Below are 23,137 nucleotides of genomic sequence, written 5' to 3' on the forward strand. Positions count from 1 at the left end.
AGAAAGTAAAGAGAATTCTTGGGGTTCAGGAACGGCTTTCTCAAGCAATCAGAGAACAGTGCCTCCCTTCCTGGTCTCTCCTGACAGCTGCCCTTGCTCCAGGGCCCTTATCACTTTGTACTTGTTACACCTGTGGGCTTGTCTTACTGCTGTATTGAACTGCAGGGTCAGCGTGGCTGAGGCTGAGACGTGTGCCAGGTCACGCTGGTATCCCCACAGCACTGAGCGGGCACGGTGTCATGCAGGGCTATTTACCAAACATTTGCTAAGTGTACAAGGAAAATATCCCATCTACAAAGAATAAAAGTCTAAATTTTTGCTTCATTTAAAAAGATTCTTCTAAAATTTTTATCAGAGGCCGGGCGCGGTGGCTCACGCCTGTAATCCTAGCACTCTGGGAGGCCGAGGCGGGTGGATTGCTCAAGGTCAGGAGTTCGAGACCAGCCTGAGCGAGACCCCGTCTCTACTAAAAATAGAACGACATTATATGGACAACTAAAAATCTATATAGAAAAAATTAGCCGGGCATAGTGGCGCATGCCTGTAGTCCCAGCTACTCGGGAGGCTGAGGCAGTAGGATCGCTTAAGCCGAGGAGTCTGAGGTTGCTGTGAGCTAAGCTGACGCCACGGCACTCACTCTAGCCTGGGCAACAAAGTGAGACTCTGTCTCAACAAAAAAAATAAATAAATAAAAAAAAATAAAATTTTTATCAGAGATGGCTAGCAAAAATATGATTTTTAAAACCTGAGGGAAGAAAAAGTAATCATTTTTATAAACCTGTTATAGACCTGTCTCAAGAGACACATTTATCTCAGCGTTTAATAGAAGTACAAGAGTCAGACCGACATGCATACATACATAACTCCGTGCTTGACTCTTGCAACAAATGCAGGTGCTGAAAGACCATTTAATGTTTACAAAATCCATTATTTAACTACAATACTTTGGCTATATCATGTACATTACTGGCATGTGTGAGTTGTTAAATCAGACCTCATTCCAGACAGCACATGGCTGCAACTCCAAGTGTGAGGCAACTGCCTATAAAATCTCCCCATAATCCTGTCCACTCTTTAACAAGCGACTTCCCGATTTCGCTTTACAACAAATAAGCTGTGAATCTTGACTTCCTATGTGTCTAAAACCCACAACGTCTATATTGCAAAATTTATACCTATCCAAATACTTTATTTTCAGGAATTACTCTTGATAAACACACTACCCACAACAAACACACTCTTCAGGAGAAAATTAAAGGCTTCCAAGGAACAGGAAGTGTCTAGAAATGTAATTTCCAAACAATTTAATAAAAATATTTACAAGATATTCTAGAATAAGGCATTCTACCAGAGTTAAGTAAAATAGGAAGAGAAATTATTAACTTGTTGGTTCTAAGAATCATATGAAAATATGACTATTATTAAGAGGATCTGGATGTACCAGAGTCCAACCATGTCCTCCCCAAAACTAAAGATGACATTAAAACCTAACATAACCAAAGTTACCACTTCTTAAATGTCACAGGAGAGAAGAACCTCCTAGGCTGAGCAGTAGGCTCTGGTCCAGCAAGGTCTAAGAATATTTCTTTGCAAAATCTTTGATAATCTCTATTAGAGACCTGTTTTGCCCCTTCTAATGGCGGCCTGAGGATGTCTACGTAACAACGCTACTTTCTCTTGTCATGCAGACCCCTTCCACAGGATGAGCTTATCTCTCTCTCTTTCACACACACACACACACACACACACACACAGATGCTTCTCTATTTATGATGGGGTTACATCCTGATAAACCCATCATAAGTTGAAAATATTATTAAGTAAAAAAATGCATTTAATATACCTAATCTACCAAACATCATAGCTTAGCCTAGGCTACCTTAAATGTGCTCAGAACACTTACGTTAGCCCACAGTTGTGCAAAATCATCTAACACAAAGCCTATTTTATAATAAAATGTTAGCTATCTCATGTATTGAATAATGTACTGAAAGGAAAAAAACAGAATGGCTGTATGGGTACCATTGTAAAGTCAAAAATTCACAAGACGAACCATCCTAAGTCAGGGACTGTCTATATATGAACTCATTCACCATAAACTGGCAGTAAAATGTTTCATTGTCACTGATAAGCACATAAAATTTAGACTTTAGAAAGGGAATCACTGTGAAATATAGGAAGCAGCTATGCTCACTACTAGACCACCAACGCATTGCTAGGAAATATTTGCAACTTTTGGATACCTCCAAAGAGCATTCAACCAAAATGTACTCTGAGAAAAATACATTGTGTGTTTCAATTACTGCATAAAGTATCAAAATTATTCTACAAAAAGAGGGAAAAAATGTAAGAAGCAAAGCTAGGTAAAGCAAGAAGGAGATAAATCTGGTTAAGAAAAAGTTACCAAAACTACCTCCCCAGCACAAACTTGTCAGGTGGGTAAACTAACATTTGCTGAACATCTACTAAGTGCCAGATGTTTTACCTATGCTATTATTTGGTCTTCAAAATAACCCAAAAGTGGTTTTATTTTATCCAATTTAAGGTGAGAAAACAAGTTCAGAGAGATTAAGTAACATTCTGTCAATCACAAATCTAATAAGTCATAGAACCAGGATTCATCCCAATTTCACAACCCTTGCTTTTTTTTCCAATTAAACTACAGTTTCAGTGAGAGAAGCTTACGTATTAATCAGTGGGCTAATATTTCCATCAGTAGTATGGATTTTAAATATCAATAATACCTGCAATAATATCTTAAAGGCACAATCATCTCACTATTTATACTTTTTAAACAGCATCTATATATTCTGCCAACTTGATGGGTCTCCATGAGCAGTCTTAAGCGACAAGCCTGTTAATTTGTGCAACTTGACGTTCTTGGGTGCCAGAGGGGGAGGCTCTGTACACATTTATAGGAAACACAGCTAGGACAAAGTGAGGAGGTGAGAAGTCCCCAAAACACAACCATGAAGCAGACAACCAAGAACAACCACTGTCAGTGCTCTGGAGATCAACCAAACGGTGAGAGCCACACTAAACCATCACATTCAAATTGTTGAAAGATGAAGAGAAAAACGTTGAAAAACGTTGAAAGCACCATGCAAAAAACAATTCATCTCACACAGGAAAACAAATAAACAAACAACACAATAAAATAAACAGCTGATTTCTCATCAAAAACAACAGAGGCCAAGGAAGACTCGGAGTGCAGAAAGAAAAACAACAAAAACCCTATCAACCAAGATTTCTATATCCAGAAAACTATTCTTCAAAACTGAAGGAGAAATAAAGACATTTCATGAACTTTTTAAAAGCGACTTTGTTACTAGAAAATCTGCCTTACAAAAAATGCTGTAAGAAATCCTTCAGGTTGAATAAAAGTCACACAAGAGATAACATGAATCCACAGAGAAAACTGAGGAGTGCCGGACATGATAAATACGTAGGTAGATATAAAACTTGTTAGTATTTTTTCTCATTTCTTATCTTAAATTGTTTTAAAAACAGATTGTATAAAAGCAGTGATTTAACAATGTATAGCTGGCTTTATAACACTTAAGGATCAAACATATGACAATAATAGCATAAAAGGAGAAGGAAAAGGAGATACTAGAACAAAGTTTCCACATTTTACCACAGTTCAGTTAATATTATTTTCAAGTAGTGATATATTAAGATAAATATTATAATCTCTAGAGCAGCCACCAGGAAATTACTCAAAAGTATATTAAAAAATAAAAAGAAAGCAAATCTTACACTAAAAAAATTTTACACAGAAGACAATGAAGGACTTACAGAGGAACAAAATTATGAAGCAAATGGAAAAGAAATAGCAAAATGGCAGACATAAATCCAACAATAACAATAATTACATCAATATGATGGAATGAACACCCAAATGGCAGGTTGTCAGACTGGATATAAAACCAATTGCAACAATACGCTGTCCACAACAAACATACCCTATTTCCAAAGAAACAACAACTTCAAAGTAAAAGACAGGAAAACATATGCCATGCAAATAGTAACTCTAAGAGAGCTGGAGGTGAGACAGACGTTAACAACCAACTTGACCTAACTGAGATTTATAGAACATCCCATCTAACTCAAATTTGTACAAGACTGCTTATGGTTAACATTATTCATACTAGCCAAACACTGAAAACAACTCAAATGTCTGTCAACTGGTGAATGGATCAATAAAACGTAAGAGAATATTACTTGGTAACAAAAGATAACAAAGATCCTGATATATACTATCATGTAGATGAATCTCAAACACATTATCCCAAATGAAAAACACTAAATGTAAACACCCTATATTGTACAATTCCATTTATTACGTGTCCAGAAGAGAGCCAGAAAACAGCCCAGCAGTTGGTGGGGCTGATAGTGGGAGTGAGGATTGACTGCAAATAGGCACAAGGAAATACTGGGGGTGACAGACATGTTTCCAAACTGCACTATGGTAAATGTTGCCCAATTCTATAAATTTACTAAATATCATTGAATCGTATACTTACGATGGGTGAATTTTACTGCACATAAATTATATCGTAACAAAGTTGTAAAAGAAAACATACACTATACAGTAGTATGACTGAGGCAGTAAGCTACTATCTGGAGACTGAAAAAGGTAATCTTTCCATCAAAGAGCGTACCATCAAATACAAAATGACCGCGAACTCTAGCTCCTCCAAGATGTCAGTGTGAATGCTCAACAAGTAACTCATCACACATGTGGCATTAATTCCATCAAAACACAGCAGATACACTTAAACGATCAACATACAGAATGCCAAATAATGCATTTACCCCCTTGGCTATGCAGTCAGACATCTCCTCAGATATGGTAATTGAATATATACTTAAATGTTCACTCATCAAATATTTGCACAGCTGCCTGGACTTTGAGGTATAAGCCATTATGGTCTTTACATCTTCAGCTGTAAATTTCCTAGAAGACAGAACAGAGCTGTTGAACTTCATGACATGTCCACCTCATCACAGCAGGGCCACACAAGTCCCGACAGAGGCTCCTGAGTGTCGGCCACCCAAGGGGCCCCTTGTTTCCACCATACTTCATGACTGCTCTGTGTGAGTGGGAGAGTGAGCTGAGAAAGGAAACATGTTAACAGTTACCAATTCTCTAACTATTTTTGAGTCATGTGCTAACATTGGCATGTACCAAAATAAAGAGGCTAACAATCCAACGTGCCTGTGGAGAGTGAACATTGCTTTCAAAAGTACTTCTTGAACTACTCAATAGTTACCATGAACTCAACTGAGCCTTTCCTTAAATTTAACCTTAAGCAAAATAAAGCAAAACAAAACCACAACACAAAAATATCATTTTCTCTACCTACTCTCATCCCATTACCCCAAAACCACCAGAAATTAAGAATTATTAGGGTATTAAAGAAAGTATTGTAAGGAATACTGAGAATTCAGACACCAGAAGTTTAACTGTGTTCCCCAAAACCTAAGTACAAATTCTAATGCTGATGTATTAACAGCAATCACCACCCAGATGGCCCAGTCCCAGCCCAGCACTCCACTCTCGGGGGGAGGAACTTCTCTCAGGGCTCATTATTCAAAAGGCAGCTCTATTCCGCTGAAGAACATTCCTTCACGTTAAAATGGATTGCTTTTGATATATTTCTACCTCTTTGAGTTAAATATAGAGGTGACTAATGGAGAAAACATAATTGGAAAAAGGACAGTAGTCTATCTGACAGGACAGTTGGCTCCCTAATCACCTAGGCCTACTGGGTGGAGACCCATGATCTCGGTATCAGAAAATGAAGAACAACTGAATTTTTCTGGCAAGAACAACTCAACCTCTAAGGCTCTCCCTTCGTTTTAAAATCACCAGTAAAGGGACTTCTTCCCAAACAAATGTGAATTCCCTTTTCATGCCTGGTACAGCAGGTCCTCACATAAAGCAGATTTAGACTCCCCTAAAATTCATTCCTGCAGCAGTCTTCCATATATCTAATAGAAAGATGGAGCATTCTTATTTATTCCCAAACATAAAGGAGTTTGCAAATGAAGTCAATGCTCCTCTATTACCTAGACAGAGGTCAGCAAACTTTTCTGTAAAGGGTTAAATAGTACATAGTTTAGGCTTTGTAAGCCACACGCAACTACTCAACTTTGCCTTTGCCGAAAGCAGATAGACAGCAGATAAATAAATGGGCATGGCTATGTTTCTATAAAATTTTATTTACAAAAACAGGTAGAAGATCGGATTTAACCAATGGACTATAATTCGCTGACCCCTGCCCTAGAATAACAGCTATTTAGAGGTAAAAAGGGCAACATCACTCCCACCAACCCCTGTTCCCTCCAATGCCTTGTTCTCAAAGAAACTAAAGTTGTTTGCTCAAGGTCACACATTACTCTGTTGCTGGTTTATTCAAATGCATGATAATTTTCTAAAATAGGGAAAACAACAAAAAAAAGGCTACCTCATTCTTTCAACCTGTTACTCTTTTTCCTGATGTCAACAAATCATACTAACCCTACATGAATGTTGTTTTTCATTTTAAAGTATTATAGTGCCCAGCCTTTGATACATCTTCTTTAAACACTTAAGACCTACCTGGCAGTATAAAAGAACTTAACCTAGTAATTTTATAATTACCATAAACAGAAACTATACACATCAAATCTAAGAAGCTTCCTTCCCTCTTTTCTTCCTTAGAGTTTCAAGTTCATTGAGAATTCCACTCTAACCAAGCAAGCTAGAGCAACGATCACTTCTACATGATTTGTCCCGTTCTGTCTTCCACCAAAGTCTAAAAAGAACTTATTTTCTCTGCCAATATATCCTTCCTTTCTTTAAGAACCCCTCTTAAAATTCCTACCCATTCAAGTTTTCCCTGGAAAAAAAAAAAGGTGACTTCTTCAAGAGGTATTCCTAGTTGCTTTATCCCACTCAGATTATTTTTTGCTCCATTTTCCCTTTGGAAATTCCACACTGCACATACCATAGTAATCTGAAATCATATTGTTGCTTTATATTGCTCTTAGATCTTTTTTTCCCCTGTGTTTGGAGACATATTATAATAAGAACTCTAACAGAACAGGTGCAAGATTTTATGTCTAGGCATAATCTACTAACATTTTCACTGTTCCTATTAAAATGGAAGACCAATATAATCTCCTAACCCTGATCCCTTAAAAGTGGTTCTTTATTTGCCCTTTATCTACATCTGCAATGTGGGAGAGTCCTCATACATCTAAAATGGCATACTTTCTCTACATTCTACCATACTTATCATATGAAGACAAATTATAGAATGTTATCTTCTATTATTTTGCTTAAAATTGTAATGTTTTCACATTAGTTTCCCCAAAAATATTTTCTAAGTCTTCATGTCTGAAATTTCAACTGTTATATTGAGGATCCCATTTAAATACTGCCATTCTCCACTTTATGGAGGACGTCTCTACTTTCAGCTACCTAAAAAACTAAGCAGATCATGTAAGCAAACATCTTTGATGAAACAATTATTCTTTCCTGAAGCGCCTGGAAATTCCCTTGTTTGTGATAGCAAATCAACTTGGAGTAAGGCATACATAGGTAACTCTGAAATGGATTCTCAGTAATTAAAGACTTAGACGGGGAAAAAAAATAATCCTTCAAATTCTGACCTCCTGAGTAACCTCTATGTACTACACTTAACAAGTTTTATTTCGTAACTGGGATGGAGAGCATTTCCAAACTCTTAATAATCAGGAAAGCTCTTTCTACTATCAACATGAGTGAGTATAAACATGACGGCGAGGGGTGAAGGCACCAGAGACTCCTAGCTGTGTGACCCTGGGCACACAGCAATCTCCCTCCGCCTCATGCCCACATCTTTAAAATGGGGTCATAATATTAACACTACCGATCTCATGTGGCTGTAGGGATGAAATGAGCAAATATGTAAAAAGCACTTTGAACAGAACATAGTACAGACCTGTAGAAAGGTTAGCTCTTTTTATCACCACAAAAACTATATAAAACAGCCTCTCTCTTGCCACTGGCCCATAAAAAACCATAACTATAGTAAGTAATATGGTTAAAAAAATTTCTAAAGAATATCTCACAAATATCATCTCAAGCAAGACACAAAAAAGCTGCTCAAAGTCTATTCACTTAAATTTCTCTGGCCACCTTTACTTCTCATCTGTAAAAGGAGGAGGCTGAACAAAATAACCTCTAAGGTCCATCTTTCTTGCTGTAAAATTTGTATAATTCTTGCAGAGCGGCACACAAAAAACCAGAGACACAAGGGAAAGCACCCTGGTGCAGCCCATATAGCTTAACCACCTTCCAGGCCCGTGTGTATCAGCTCAGTTCATTTTTCTTTTTTACTTATTTTTAAACAATCAAATACTGCCCTGTGTTGTATGTTTAATCTATTTCTATTTGGATACCATAACTATTAAGCAGTTACAGGCTGATCTTGTTCTTCACTGACAAATCTGAAAGAGCTGGAAGATAAGCACACACAAGCATACTTCAAAATACAAACAGTAAGTATACTTGGTTAAATTCATACTCTATTCATACAGCTACATGGAAATTCTAGTTAACTACAAAGTGGCCAACTAATCTGTGATCATTTCATATTTTTCGAATACTTTTACACCACAGAACAACTTTAGAGTATTCTCTAGAACAAAACTCATCATAGAAAATTTCTAAGAACCTTCTGAAAATTTTCATTTTAAAGTTGTAAAAAAAATAAAAAATTAAAATTAATGCAATCCTGCACTAAATATACCTAAATGGTCAAAAGGGCCTTCTTTCTGAAAGAATGACTTGAATGTTGAGAAGAAAGGACGCTGATCGTAAGCTTTTGTGCTATAATAAACTGCTAACAGTATTACAAAAATCAAGTGCTTTATAAGAACACCATAGCGTCATTTGCAATGAGCATATTATTAATACGCAGAACAGTACTCTTAAAATGTTTGAAAAGAATTAAATATATGAATGAAAAAGTAAAGCACTTAATTTATTTATAAAATATTTTTCCACATAACACAAGAACCAACTTTAGCCCAGACTTGTTCAAATTATTGTCTTCTAAATGTGAAGCTTAAAAATGTTTTTATATGATAGGAGATTTATGTACATTACATTTTTTTTCTATGATAAGATAAAATTGTACCTCATCAGAAAATATCTTGTGCAAAGATGTTCTAAAATAAAATCATTACTCTGGTTAATCATATTATTACATTTTGTATTTTCTTTTAAAAAGAAAAAAGCATTTGGCTGATGTTAATAAGCACTCAAAAAGCATCAAATAAGCTCTCAACATGAGCTGAAAAATAATTATCCACAAAAAAAATGGGAGGCTTGCCATATAAAACCTATTCTCATATTTATATCCTACTTAAACTAAATCATGTCAGCTATTTACATAATAACTTTTTCACTTACATCAGCAAAAACTATTTTTTTAATTATTACTTATTTCCTTTCTGGCTATAGTCATATACAGAATTTCTTTTTTGTTTTTTAAATAAGCCGTGGGGTTGTTTTCACTACAAGATTTCTGACTTCTCAGATCTTAAGGCTGTCAGCATGGAACTGCTGACCTCACATTCAAATGGGAAAAACAATGCTTGAACAGCTGGAATTCCATCTGAACATCATCAGAATTAAACCTATTGCACTTATAAACTCAACAAGATAATCCCTACATAACAAGTAAACATAAGATTTTATTCATAGTAGAAGACTTTATAAAACAACCACTGGAGTAGGCCCACACATTGAAAGCCAATGAAAACATTCATCTTCATCAGATTAATCCTGAAACCCCAGCTGGGTTTTTCTTGTCTCACACAGAAGCAGAGCAGGGGACAGAGAGACGGTTGCCATCTCAGAACCTAAGGAGAGAACTTCACTTCAATCTCGCATGATCCGTGATGTCAATGCTGTTAAAAACAGTTCAACAGAATAAAATAAGTTTCCTGAGAATTAGATGAAGACAAATAAACATTCCATTTAACTTCATTTCAACATTGTCAAAAACCGAGACAGGGTTTCAGTGAGTTTAAGTGGAAAAACTGAGGAAGCGGCACATTGGGTAAGAATTTCCCTTCCCAAATTATTTTCTGCACTGACCTCTCTCCTCCAGATGCTGAACCTTGAGCGGTCAGGACAAGAAGGGGACATGTCAGCGATCAACGCTGGGCACAGATGCGGCTTCCTGTACGCAGCGTAAAATGCAATTAAAGGTTCTATGCTGGTACTCCTGTTTCCTCTGTTTATGAAGCATATGCAACCCAAGAGTTTGCCATAAGCCAGTTTTTTATAGAAAGTAATAGCTCTCTGGACTGTTCTTCCTGTGTCAGACACTGTGGCAAACGCTTACATTTGCCATATCATCTAATCTTCACACATTATCTCCATTTTACAGATGAGGAAATCAACGCTCAGAGCCTGCCCAAGACCACACAGCTAGTCAGTGATAGCATGGGGCCAAACTTGTTACCTTTACACTAATTGCCTGTACTGAACGCATAAACTCCAGGAATCCGATGGTGAAACTTCATCTGAAACAGAAGTTAGTCATAACCACTTGGTTTGTCTGTTCAGGCAATTAAAATTATCACAAGTTTCTTAATCAGAGGCAACCAAATATGGGAAGAGGCAGTTCGTACTCAAGGTTCAAAAACATGAACTTCATGAGTACAAAGCATCTTAACCCTCTAGTTTGCTAAAAAGCTAACACAATCAAATACTCTTTTGTCAAGCCAGATGACCAAAATAGTCTCTTCTGATATATTTAGAATCCAGCTAAGATGAGAGATCTATAGAAGAATAATTATGACGCAGCATCATAAGCGCAATAAGCACACAAACACAAACAATGGAGGCCTAGAGTATGTTTGTGAAGGGGTGGGGAGTACTTTGACAAGGAGAGAAGTGAAGGGAAAAGGGGAAAAAAACTCAAGGAGGTGAAATCTTCTTTGGCAGATACCATTTCCCATACAGAGTAAGAAAACAGAGCAGAAATGGAGGAGAAGAGGTACCTTCCAGAAAGAAGAACAAGCACAGAAATGCTGGATTTGCACACTGAGCTCCTGAAATGGCATTTGTCTATTCACGAGATACAGGAGAACGGGAAGCCCTGGCCACCCAGGACATCAGCCCTCCTCTTGTGAGGTGAGGGCCCTCCAGACCCCATGTGTGGATCATGGCCGTGATCTGACTACCTTCCTCTGTGCTACTTCTCACATTATAATAAAGCTGGCTCTCAGAGAGGAAAAAGTTCTCAATTTCATAATGTGTTCAGAGCCAAATGCACTCAACCAATAGAAATGAAAAACAGCTACACCAAATTCTCAAAATATGTTTTGCAAAAGGTTAATACTTAGTATTTTCCACACTGACTTCCAATCTTAAAGTAGACAAGGCTTTGAAACCCTAGGCCCAAATACAACTAAAATAGGTAACATCTCTTTTCCTCTTTGACAAAGCTTTGAAACATATTAACAATAGTGATTGGCGAAGCAAGAACACACCCCTTTATCATACCAGAACTGGCGTGGAACCCCCAGCAAGTCACTGGTTCCTCCATTCCATGTCACTCGAGTCCAAGCAAAGACCTAGGAAGGCGGTGGGGACAACCCCCCTCCACTGAGGAGTGATCACTAAGGAAAAACTGCAGGCCAAGGTGGCACTGCCCTGCACTCAGTTCACCAAGCACACGTGGAGGAGCTTGGGCTTTGGAGTTTGCCACACCATGGTCCAGACACCCCTTTCCAGGGAACCTAGGACAACACACGAAGCCTGACCTCTGAACACCAAGTTCTTTTCTCATGCTCTTCCAAAATTCTTCTTCAGCCTCACAAAGGAATGATCAGTGATAAAACTCTACTCATCTGCACTGTGCAAATGGGAAACAAACATCAAAGACAAAAGTTCTATCTGGTTTATACGCCAGGGGTAAAGAGATCAAATTCAACAAAACCACAGTCCTAAGAAGTATACAGATCACCCATCAGGTCTGTCTCATTTATGCCCCAAATTTGTTTACTGCCCATAAGATGACATTTTTTTCTCATACTTTTCTACTAAAGAACTTGAAGAGCAAAGAAGTGTAACTCTATCTCCTTATGGGAGGTAGCCTGTGCACACCTAATCTAAAATCCATGCATATTTTGTATATTCTTCCATGACAGATCCCGGTATTGTACTTTTTCATACTTGTCTAATACTTTATTATGCATACACACAAACCATACATATTCTCCCCAAGTAAAATTCACATTCCAGAAAGACACACACATTATCCTATGGCCTTGCCCATACATAGGCATATACCTGCCCCAGTAGAAGAACCAAGAATAAATCAAAGAAAGATTATAAGAATTGAAACTGCCGTGGAAACGTAGTAAACATATAATTTGAGAATCTTTAAGGTCTGTATCTTTTAATATTGACTTAATTACCAAGCCCAAGACAAATACATTATAGACTATTTTCCAAGAAAGCCTAAAAAGAGGAGATAGGTTTTGCGAAAACCCCTCAGCTAAAAGCAGAAACAGCATGAGCAAGCTGGGCTATAACTCCTTTACTGGTTTTCCAATGTTCTCTCTCCTCTTTTCATATCTAATTGTATTAGAGGTATTTTCTGCAAAGCCAAAGCAGTGGGTCACAGCTAAAACAAAGCAAACATGACAGTCCAACTTGTCACAGTGATGACACAAAAGACAGACTAAAAAATTAATTTCAGTAGCTAATGTTTACCTGCCCAAATTCTTTCCAGGGATAGAGCCCTGATACATTCTGAGAATTTTAAGGTGTGATACCTTAGTGCCTTCTCCTGCCTACCTTTGCTTCCTCAGGTTTTCCCAGCCAGAAACAGAAGCTTCACTCTCATCCACTGCTGCTGAGTGAACTAAGGTGGCTCAGGTACCATGTCTTCCATGACGTCCTCCCTGTTCCCCATCAGAAGTCCCTCCTCCCTGGGCCCCGAGAGTCTCTGGTGGTCCCACTGATGTAGCTTTAGTATCCTGTCTAGTGTGAATCTACTTCCATCTTTTCCTTAGTGGCTAAGAGTTCATAAGGACCTTAGTTAGTTAACTTTCTAGACTCTAACTGATGGGTCAGACCCAATTCATGTCAAGTTGTCTTTGAAAACTACAAAAATATCATAATTTCAGAAAGAAGCAAGTTTTCCCATTAAATTTTTTAGCTCTACCTACTAAATTTGGACTCAAATTTGATGGACTTTCATCATGTGATTCCTCCTAATTCTCCCACTCCAATCTCCTGCTTCTCTGCCTCCTTCCTCTTACACTCTAGTAATAGAGCACCTCAGAGGCCCCAAGTTACTTCACCAGCTCCTACCTCACTTACTCTGTCTTGTCAGCTTCTTGGATAAGTTGCCACCCTTAAGAACCCAGTTCAGACGTTAACTTTCCTTCCCTAAATCACCGCCCTGCCTCACTCCAAACCACCCCCTACAACAGGCACAGACTATGCTCCTCTATCTCTGCAATCTCCAGACCTCTGCTCTGCCCTCACCATAGCAGCACAGTTATATGTTTACCTAGGCCCACCTTCAATACCATACTCCCTTCAGGGTCTCAGTTTTATCATCATTTTACCCCTACCACCTAGAACAGTGGTGCATGAAGTCATTCAACAAATGTCTGCTGAGTTGAACTTTATTTAATACAGAAAGGAGGAGTCTATGGTCTGAAAATCTGCATTTCTCAAGATAGTCCTTTTATCTAAAATCTTAGTATAAATTTTAACACATTAACTGCCACATGAGTTGTATTTAACTCACGCCAGTTTTGAGCCCGGGGCCATGTAACTCACTCATCTCTTTACCTTGGGAGCAGTGCAGTGCACGGGCAACTCACACTGCCATGCTGTAACATACACATTACGTGACAGGCGGCCTCCTGGGCAAAACCCTGCAGTTTGTTCATGAAAACCTCTCTTGTTACAATTAATACTGACAATTTAACTGCATATAACTCATGCACAGAAAACAATAAAAAATAAATTTTTCAAGAAATGAGAAAGGATCGTTTTGTTTTTGAAGTTTTTATTCTATTTTTGTAATAAAACACCGTGCCCCAAAGAAAAAAATTTTTTCCTAGCGTGGCACTCAATGTGTTAAATATGAAAAACGTTTAATATTTACGACCTAATGAATAATACCTTCATCAGATCAATCATGTATTCATTCCTTCAACAAATATCTGGGTTCCCATTAGCTGTCAGGAACTGTGCTGGGGGCCGGGGCGGCTGCGAGTCTATATGCTGCCTTCACGCAGATTGGAAGAAGGTACCCCCTGGACGGATAAACTGTAAAAGCAGGGCCCATGGCTCCAAATGCCCTTGGGTGTGGACGCCTTTCTTACATTTATAAATGAGAGAAAGCTTCTACTTTAGGAAGTTCAGACTCCAGTGAGGGAGACGGGCAAATACACATTCAATTTTCAACATTTCCTATAAGAGTCTGAAAAATCAGACCATGATACACTACACTTAATGTTCTCGTCTAAATCTCCACCTCATTAAACACTAGTACTATAATCATCAATTTGAACTTAGGCCAAGGCATCTACCTATGCCAACAGAGAGTTCTAGTACTTCTTCAGGCAGGAAACAAGCACTGTTTCCAGATTCACAAAGGCCACAAAATTGACCACATTTTCAAATACCATCTTATGGTGACAAGCCAAATTTATTTCACTAAGGAACACGTTCAATTAATATGTTTGATATTTAAGTCATTTCTTACCTTGCATATGCTTGGGAATTTTTTCTGTAATGGTAAATATTTCATAAAATACTTTATTCACTTTGGAATAATTTGCTTTAATAGCTCTTTGCTGAATACTGCTACATTCTTATCTAGTGCAATTTAACACATTAACTGCCATGAGAGTTGTATTTAACTAACTCTAGTTTTGACCCCAGGGCCATGTGAAGAATATGTAAAATCTTACTCGTTGATGTTCTTATTGTTACAATTAATATTGACAATTCTAAAAATGTGGATTAAATGAATAGAAGTCACTAAATTTCATTTTTCTATTTATGTTTACCTTTAAATTACACTCAAAATTTTTATTCTACTTTCATAATAAAACACTGTGGTCCCAAGGAAAAGTTTCTGGTTTGTTGGTGTAGCAGTCAATATGTTAATATAAAAGATAATTGCTATTCCCAAACGATGAAACACATTAAAACAATACAGATCTTTTAAAACAATAAGCTAGAATGAGCTTACTTTTCTAATATTAAAATATCTGTTGACGGTTAAGGAGAAAACACACATTTTTTAGTCTTTGTGTGAAATGTGTATTATACGCACGTTTTTGACCCACTGCCTCCCTGTGGAAAATAATTTGCCTCTGACTTCTGCAAATAATGGTCTAAGTAAATGCCAACTACAACTCTCTTCACTTTTTATCTTGTTAATATAACTCACAAAGCAGTACAGAAATAAATCTCAAAAGAAGTATGGAGGGGTGAAAAAAATAAATGCAAAAATTCATGATGATCCAGTTGGCAAAGAATATTCAACCCTTCATTTCAGATTCCTTGATCCAAATATGGTTCCTGTCAAGAAATAGCAAATCTCAGCCTTCAATACCCACATCTAATAGTTGAAAAAGCACTGTAATTCTGTCAAATTCAATTAATTCATTCAGTAGATATTTATTAAGTATCTCCTAAGAGACAAGAATTGTGCAGGACAAATGGAAATGAACAAAAGAAATAGAGCTAGCTGAAGAGCAGGGTCAACGTCTAACAAACCGCCACTCCTGTCACCAAAGAGATACTTTATTAAAAAATTTATCTTAAGCCTTACTTCTACTTAATGCAGAGCCTTACCTCTTAGATTTCTCGGATGGATCTGTTTAGTTCGAGGCATCTTCTTTGATTCAGGGGCTCCTTTTTCTTCTTAAAAACTGTAGGAAGAGCAGGTCACAAAAAGGTAGCTCCATAAACTCAATGTATATCAATTAATCCATGTGCTGAAAAAGAAAAAAAGAAACTCATTTTATTATCTTCAAAGGAAAAAGACACTTTAAAAGTTATCACCTAGCATGGCACAATCTCAACTCAAGAAAAGGTAACCATGCTAAGCACTGCTGCAAAAGATTAGATTACTAACTTTTAATTAAACATAGCTGTATCACATCTTGCCAATATCTGGGTCTTCTCATTAAGAAAATAGAAAAAAAAAATCACCATCCCTCTATCAAACAAGAATGGAAAAATTTCACTTTGTGTTTTAATATAACATTACCAGGTACAATTAAAGTATAGCATCAGGCTACAAAAGGGTTATGTTGTATGTAGTACATTTGCCCGTGCATAAGGGCAGGGACCGCATCTTGCTCATCTTGTTTTAGATTTAACAACTTTAGTTAATATATGTCATTACTGTTATGGCTGTTTCCCATTTATTCCAGACCTCCCTTCTAGGCTCATAGTAAGACTGCAATTTCTGCCTCATGTGCTTGGCTGGAATGTGTCACCTGTTGTAGCTAGTGACCTGCAAGTGGATAAGACATGCTTCTCTTCCCGGCTGGAGCACTGAAGTATCAAAGCAAGGTCCTCCAGAGCTCTTTCCCCTCTGCTGTGGGACCAGAACTGTTCCAGATAGTGAATCTAACAACACAGAGCTGCGCTCCCGCTAACCTGACACGATCATGCAACTTAAACAGGAAACAGATTTTCATTCTTTTAAGTCAGTGAGGTTTGGGAGTTATTTGTTACTGCAGCATATCCTAGCCTGTCCTGACTTACACATTTTTAAAAACAGTGATCGGAAATACAATGTGCTGAGACAGTAATAATAACCAAGACCTAATCATCTATCTCCCCAAATCAGCCACCTCAGACTCCTCTTCCTCAAGATTCTCAAGGATCCTAGAGCTAAAATTTTAGTATTAACTTCCTGCAAGAAAGCTGATAAGCAAAGACCACTACATTGCTGTTAAACATGAAACAATGTTTAATCACTAAGCAAAGACATGAGAATGGAATACTTTAACACTTTTGTTCTATGTGGCACCACAGAATAAGAGAATACTTACTAAGCACCTCCTATGCACCTATGTACTTTCTACACATTACCTAATTTAATCCTAAAAATAACTGAGAAGGTAGCTATCATTTATCCACTTTATAGAAAAGAGAACTAATAGAGGAGAAATTAAGTAACCTGCCCAAGATCAGCAACTAAGAAATGTGGCACCACATGACTCAGTTATTTCCAGTGCTTATTTCCATAGTGAAGATGATAATACCTACTCTCAGGGTTTTTTCCAAGAGGCTGTACTGCATATCAAGTCATGACTACATATTTTGGTGTCAAATCAGACTGGGTTCAAAGTCAGGCTTTACCCCTTACTGTGTGGCCTTGTTCAAATTATTTAACCTCTCTGAAGATCAGATTTCCCAACTGTAAAACTAAGAAATATAATCCACCTCATAAAGTTGTTACAAGGACTAAACAATGTAGATGTTTTGCCTGCCACACAAAAATGATGAAATATTAATTCTCCCTCAGAAAGCCTATATGAGAAAGAATGTGTCTAATATACTAGTATACGGTTTTAAAAATTTGTGGTTTCATTATAGTAAATAACTAGAAGGTAAATAAGTAAAGCTGCAATTTTAAGTTCAGTATTTTATGCCTGACATGGCTATATGCCAGCACAGCATAAAATTATTGCAATATTTTAACTGCATGGCAAAGAATATAAAATATGATGATCCAACTACGTATTTCATCTACCACTGTGCTAAAAGATCTATGAAAGATATGGTTCCTCAACTCCTTTCACTAAAGAAAAATCCACTGATTCAGGAAGGCTCTGATTCAATAAAGAATTTAGCCACATTAGAGCCAAATGAATTGCATGAATGCTTGATGACGTTCCTTGTTAAACTTAAAGCTTTTAAATAATCAGGCTATTTGGAAGTTTTTAAAGCTTGAACTCCGATCGTAATCCAATCACGTGATCCCACAGGATCTGGAGCATAAATGTAAAATATGCAAATTCCCAATCTGTAAAGGCTTCTTGCTACCCCGTTCGCTGTCTACCCACTGTCCCTAGCTGTCCATCCCATGTTTAAATCCTTGTGGGGGAAGTGGGTATTTCCAAAGACAGCAGCAGTGTAGCGACTGGGACGAGTGATAAACCGCTCATTTACGGGAAAGAAATAAATACTACATATGGAGCAAAAGCATGACACGATCAAAAAGCGTAAAGACAGTTGCAAGGAGAAAAAACATGAATGAATGTGGAGGGCGGAGCCTGGGAAAACCCCTCTGCAACGCTGCACTGAACAAAGCGCTTCGCATGCCAGGAGGAGGGGGGAATGGAAGTGCCAGCTCAGGAAGGAGCCTGGAGTGGATGCGGAGAGAGCCGGAGGAGGAGGAGGAAGAGGAGGAGGAGTAGGAGGAGGAGGACGACGACGAGATGAGGCGAGCGCGGCAGCCCTGAGACTCCTCCTCGCCGCCAGCTCCGCCACCGCCCCCTCCCCTCTGCAGCCAGCAACTCCTTCCCGAGCCCGACCCCAAGGCGAGCCCGATCCGACCCGCGCCCCAACCCGCGGCCCCCTTCCCAACTGCTGCGGGCGCGCACTCCCAACCCGGAAAGAAACTACCCAGGTGGCTGGGAGTAAACAGGCACTTAGAGCAAAGAACGAAAGGGAAAGAAAGCCACAAAGCCGGGAGGTTGGGAAGCCGAGGCCTGGTCTCCCTCACCCCCCACCCTCTTGCAAAATGCGTCTGCGGGTGGAAGGCGGCCGGGGAGGCTGGGTCCCTCCGTACCTGCTCGGCTGGCGCGCGGCGAGGGCGCCCAGAAGTGGCAAGTGTCTCCCGCACGCAGCCATCCCCTCTGCAAGGTCGGCGGTTGCACACACACGCGCACACACACACACGCGCGCCCGCACGCCCCCCGCCCGCCGAGGGGGATGTGGTCCTGCGCCCCCGCTCCGCCCCGCCGCCCTCCCCAGCTGCAGCGCCCCCGCCGCGGAGCCCGCGCCGAACCTGCTGCCAGGACGCCCGGCGGAGCCGCTGCCGCCGCAGCCCGCCCCGGAGCTGCGCTGCTGATGGCGGCGGCCGCAGCTCGGAATCTCCGCGACCCCCGCGCGGCGGCGGCGGCGGCGGCGGCGGCGCCTGGGATCCCTCCTTCACTTGACAACCCCAAACACAAACATAACCTCCTCCTGCTGCGGCTGCTCGCCCGGCGCCCAGCTCCGTCGCCTCCCGCCGCCGCCCCAGCAGCAGCCACACTAAAGGCCGGCAACTGGCGCTCACACCACCCAGCGCTGAAATATTAAACAGGGGAGCGGGCCGGGGGGCGGGGGGGAGCGCGGGGCGCGCGGGCGGGGGCCGCAGGCGCCGGGCGGGGGAGGCGGCGGCTGCGCTCGCCGGCGCCCGGGACCGCGGCATGGTAGCGGCCGCCGGGCAGGGGGCGTCGAGGGGCCGGGCGGCGGGGCCCGGGCGCGCACCCCGGGGGGACGGGTGGACCCTGGGGCAGCGGGGCCCGGGGCGGGGAGGACGGACGCGGGCTTTACCTCTCCCCCGGGACAGAGTAGGGCACGTTTAGCGTCTTTAGGGACGGCGGGAGAAGCGCGGGCCGGGCGGCGCGGGGGAGGGAGGGCGAAGGTCAGAGGCTTTCCCGCGGGTGGGCGGGGCGGCAGGGGATCCCCGGGGGCGGGAGGCGGGGAGGCCGCGGGCTGCGACGTGTGGGCGGGGGAGGGGGCGTCCCCCGGAGGGGGCGAGGGGCGGGGGCCACTCCGGCGCCCTGGCCCAGCTGGGCGGGCGCGGCCGCCAGCTCTGCCCCGGGGATAGGGGCGAGCTGGGTACCCCAGCCCCGCACCAAAGCGGAGCTGGTGCTCCGGGTCTCCCCTGCGGGGCGGGCCCCGGAGCTCGCCAGGCCCCGCCGCCCCGCCCCGCCCGGTCGCCGCAGGGACTGGAGAGGGGCTCGGAAGGAGGCTGTGGCGCTGCCCGACGGAGAGGGGCGGGGATAGGGAGGCCGGGGTGGGCGGCCCGGGTCGCGCAGCCCGGGATACTCGCGCGGGGCGGGGGCGGAGGGGCGGGCCCGGCCGGTCACGCGGCCCGGGGAAGGCCTGGCCGGGTCGCGCAGTTGGGGGCGGTTGGTCCGGGAAGAGGGGCGGGGACGGGCGGGGACGGGCGGGGCCGTAGTTTCTCTACCGTCTCTTTACTTTCTAAAGCAGGATGTGGGCCGGCCTGGTGACGTCATGGGGTCTCCCAGCCCCGCCCCTAGTCCGGGCCGGATGGGGGAGGGGGAGACATAGGGGAGGGGGGGACCCCAAGGGGGTTTCCTCAGCAACGCGTAGAAGGAAGGGGAAAGTCATTGTGAAACTTGAAACTCATTAACTTTGAAAAACAACTTTTAAAAAAACCAAAGGGGGGCGGGGTGTTGGTTTGGAGAGTGGACGAGAACGTATTAACCCTGAACTGAAACCACTTTTTGGTGGCGGATGTTCTATTAAAAGAGCGAGGAAAGCCAAGGTTATTCCAGAGGCCGCTCCAAAGCCGGTTGGTGCTTCCCAGAGCCGAAGCAGCGAGCGCAATTAACCCCTGCCTGCCCGCTTGACAACTTGGGGCAAACGGGAGGGGACTTCGGGGACAGAAAAGCGGGGTGCGGGGCTGGGCAGCTGACCTGACTCCTGGGAGGCCAGGGAGGAGTGAAAGGGGAAGAGGGAGTAATTACCGTAAACCCGAGTTTGATCCCGGCTGCTAGAAAGCAGTAGAGGAAGCAAGGACTGGAAATCTATGGCAAAGAAATTAGGAGGGGCTGCACCAGGGTAACGAAGGTTTTCAGGCTTAGACCTAAAGAACGTCAGTAATTAGGGGGTTAGAAATTCCACGCGTACCCCTAAAGAAGCAGGCAAAAGTGGCTGGTTTAATGGGACACCCAGAACTTAGGAGGAATAGGTAAAACAAAAATTGAAATGCAAAAAATTTCTCTGATAAAACCAAACTGTTTTCCCCTTTTAAGGAATAAAAATGCTAAACGGCCATACACCCACTAAGACAGCTGGCCATCTGTGCCAACTTGAACTGTTCTGTTCCCTTGCTCTTCCATAAAGGCGTCTAGGTTTTTCCTGCTAGGGTCGACCCCTAAAATTCCCCAGAGAAAATCCTACCTCTAGCTCATTTGAGCTAAGAAGAGCTGAAAGCACCAAAATGAGAATGATTAAAAATGGAATACTCAGTAATGGCGAATTTGCAGCCAAAAATAATGTCATATAAAGGGGTAAATATGCCTACTAAAAAGTAAATTTGGTTATAAGAGGAAAGATCATCCAACTGTGTAAATTTGAAATGATGTCTAGGATACTAATGCTAATCCCACAATGGAATAGTGCAATTTTTATTTTCATTGTGAAATAACCATCTCTTATGAAATGAAATGATATCCAATGGGTTGCAATCATAAAAAGTATATAGTGTAACTTCCTAACTGAGTTATTTGAATCAAAAAATAAACATGCATTTAAATGTGAAAGTATAGCTAATAACCTGTCAGGATGAAGGTACCTTGATAATGAGTCGAGTTTGTCACTTGGGAAGTCAGAAATGCTAACTGAATTAATACTTTTTAACCCAATAGTTGTTGAGCACAACAGAAATATATACAGTCAACACAATGTTTATTCAGGATTTAGCATTGCTATAAACTTTGTAGCAAAATATACATGCAATTTTGACTTATAATAGGTAAAATCTGTCATTCCTATTTGGCTTTTTTGAGCAGCAAACTGATATTAAACTTTTCTTTGAAATATATTCAATACAGAGCAGTTTTCCTAGTAAGTTTTCGAATTTTCTAAATATTTCTTTTCCTAATTCTGCCTACATTTCTAACTTCCAAATATCAGAAGGCAGGGAAATCCAGCTAGAATATAAAGTAGATTGTGCTGCCTTAATTTTTTTGTGGCTAATTCAATATAGTTTCTCAAAATTTTTCAAATAAACGGAACATGGGGGGAAAAATTTAACCAGAGGATAAATGTGAATGGAAAACTGCAGTTTGAACTGTTAAAAATCCTGGAACAATGGGGGAGCAGGTGACCATTCGCTGCCAAAAAAAAAAAAAAGCCACTGATGGGGTTCCTAGGGGGCCAATTCTCTGGGCTCCAGCCCTCCTGGCCGCGTGAACGCTTCTGGAACTCCACTGGGGGAAGTGGGGTTCGACGGAGGATAACGTCACTGAAAGGCTCTGCACACATTTTTCTTGCCGATCAGTTTTGAGAAAGCACAAGTCCACTCCGGAGCCGCATCCCACTGGGCCGGCGCCACCGTCCCCCACGCCCGCGCGTCCCCGGCCCGGGTTCCCACGCGGCCACCGGCCCAGGCCGGCTCGGGCTCCCCCCTGGCGCGGCCCCGGCCCTCCGCCCTGCGCGCCGCCGGGCAGCGCCACCGCCACCGCCACGCGGAGATCCCGGAGGTTCCTCCCCGCCGGCCGCCGGGTCACGCCGCCCGTCCCTCCCTCCGCCCTCCGCCCTCGGCGCGCGCCGGGCTTTCCCGTCCACCGGCCGAATCCCCTCCTCCTCCGGGCGACCCGGCGACCAAACCTTCCCCGCACGCTGTGCCAACTGTGCCCCACGCCCAGGCTCTTCCCAAGCCAGGCGTCAGACAAAAGAACCGAGAGAAAAACTTACCCGAACTGCAACGCAAAAGTCTGATCCAAAGCTTCCTGGGTTTAACTTTTAATTTTAAAAACAACAAAAGCAGAAACCAAAAGCCTCCTAGGTTGGAAGTGGGCGTGAGAGGAAATGCTAGGGGGAGGCGCTTCATTCCCTCGGCTGCTTTTGCCCCCCCTTTTCTGGCCCCTGCCTGGGGCTTTGATGTTATCTAGTGCACCGCCTACGTTGGTTATACCTTGGGCTCTGCACCGAGGATGACACACAGATATTTGGCACTTTGTGTGCTGGGTCCAAGAGAGGGGAGCAGGTGGTCGCTGTACAGGATCCCCATTTCTTACCCCCGCAGTGAGAAAGGAGCATTCGCAAGGGGTTCTCTTTGTCACCTGGGCAGAAATGGACAATCCACCCATGTAGTGATCTTGGAGAGCTGGACCATGTGGTATTTTC

At 42.0% G+C, this 23,137-nt stretch overlaps 1 protein-coding gene across 1 annotated transcript in view; it reads right to left on the reverse strand.

Moving 5' to 3' along the window:
* HIVEP1 (HIVEP zinc finger 1) overlaps positions 1-19,322 on the reverse strand; it is a 150,995-nt gene extending 131,673 nt beyond the window's left edge. The window contains exons 1-2 of the mRNA XM_069493092.1: positions 19,059-19,322; positions 15,884-16,026 (exon numbers count right to left, since the gene is read on the reverse strand). Of these exons, the coding sequence (XP_069349193.1) occupies positions 15,884-15,923 (40 nt within the window). The 5' untranslated portion in view covers positions 15,924-16,026; positions 19,059-19,322. The remainder of the gene's footprint in view (positions 1-15,883; positions 16,027-19,058) is intronic.
* Positions 19,323-23,137: the final 3,815 nt, after the last annotated feature.

The sequence above is a fragment of the Eulemur rufifrons genome, chromosome 18 (assembly GCF_041146395.1).
Source record: "Eulemur rufifrons isolate Redbay chromosome 18, OSU_ERuf_1, whole genome shotgun sequence".
Classification (NCBI taxonomy): domain Eukaryota; kingdom Metazoa; phylum Chordata; class Mammalia; order Primates; family Lemuridae; genus Eulemur; species Eulemur rufifrons.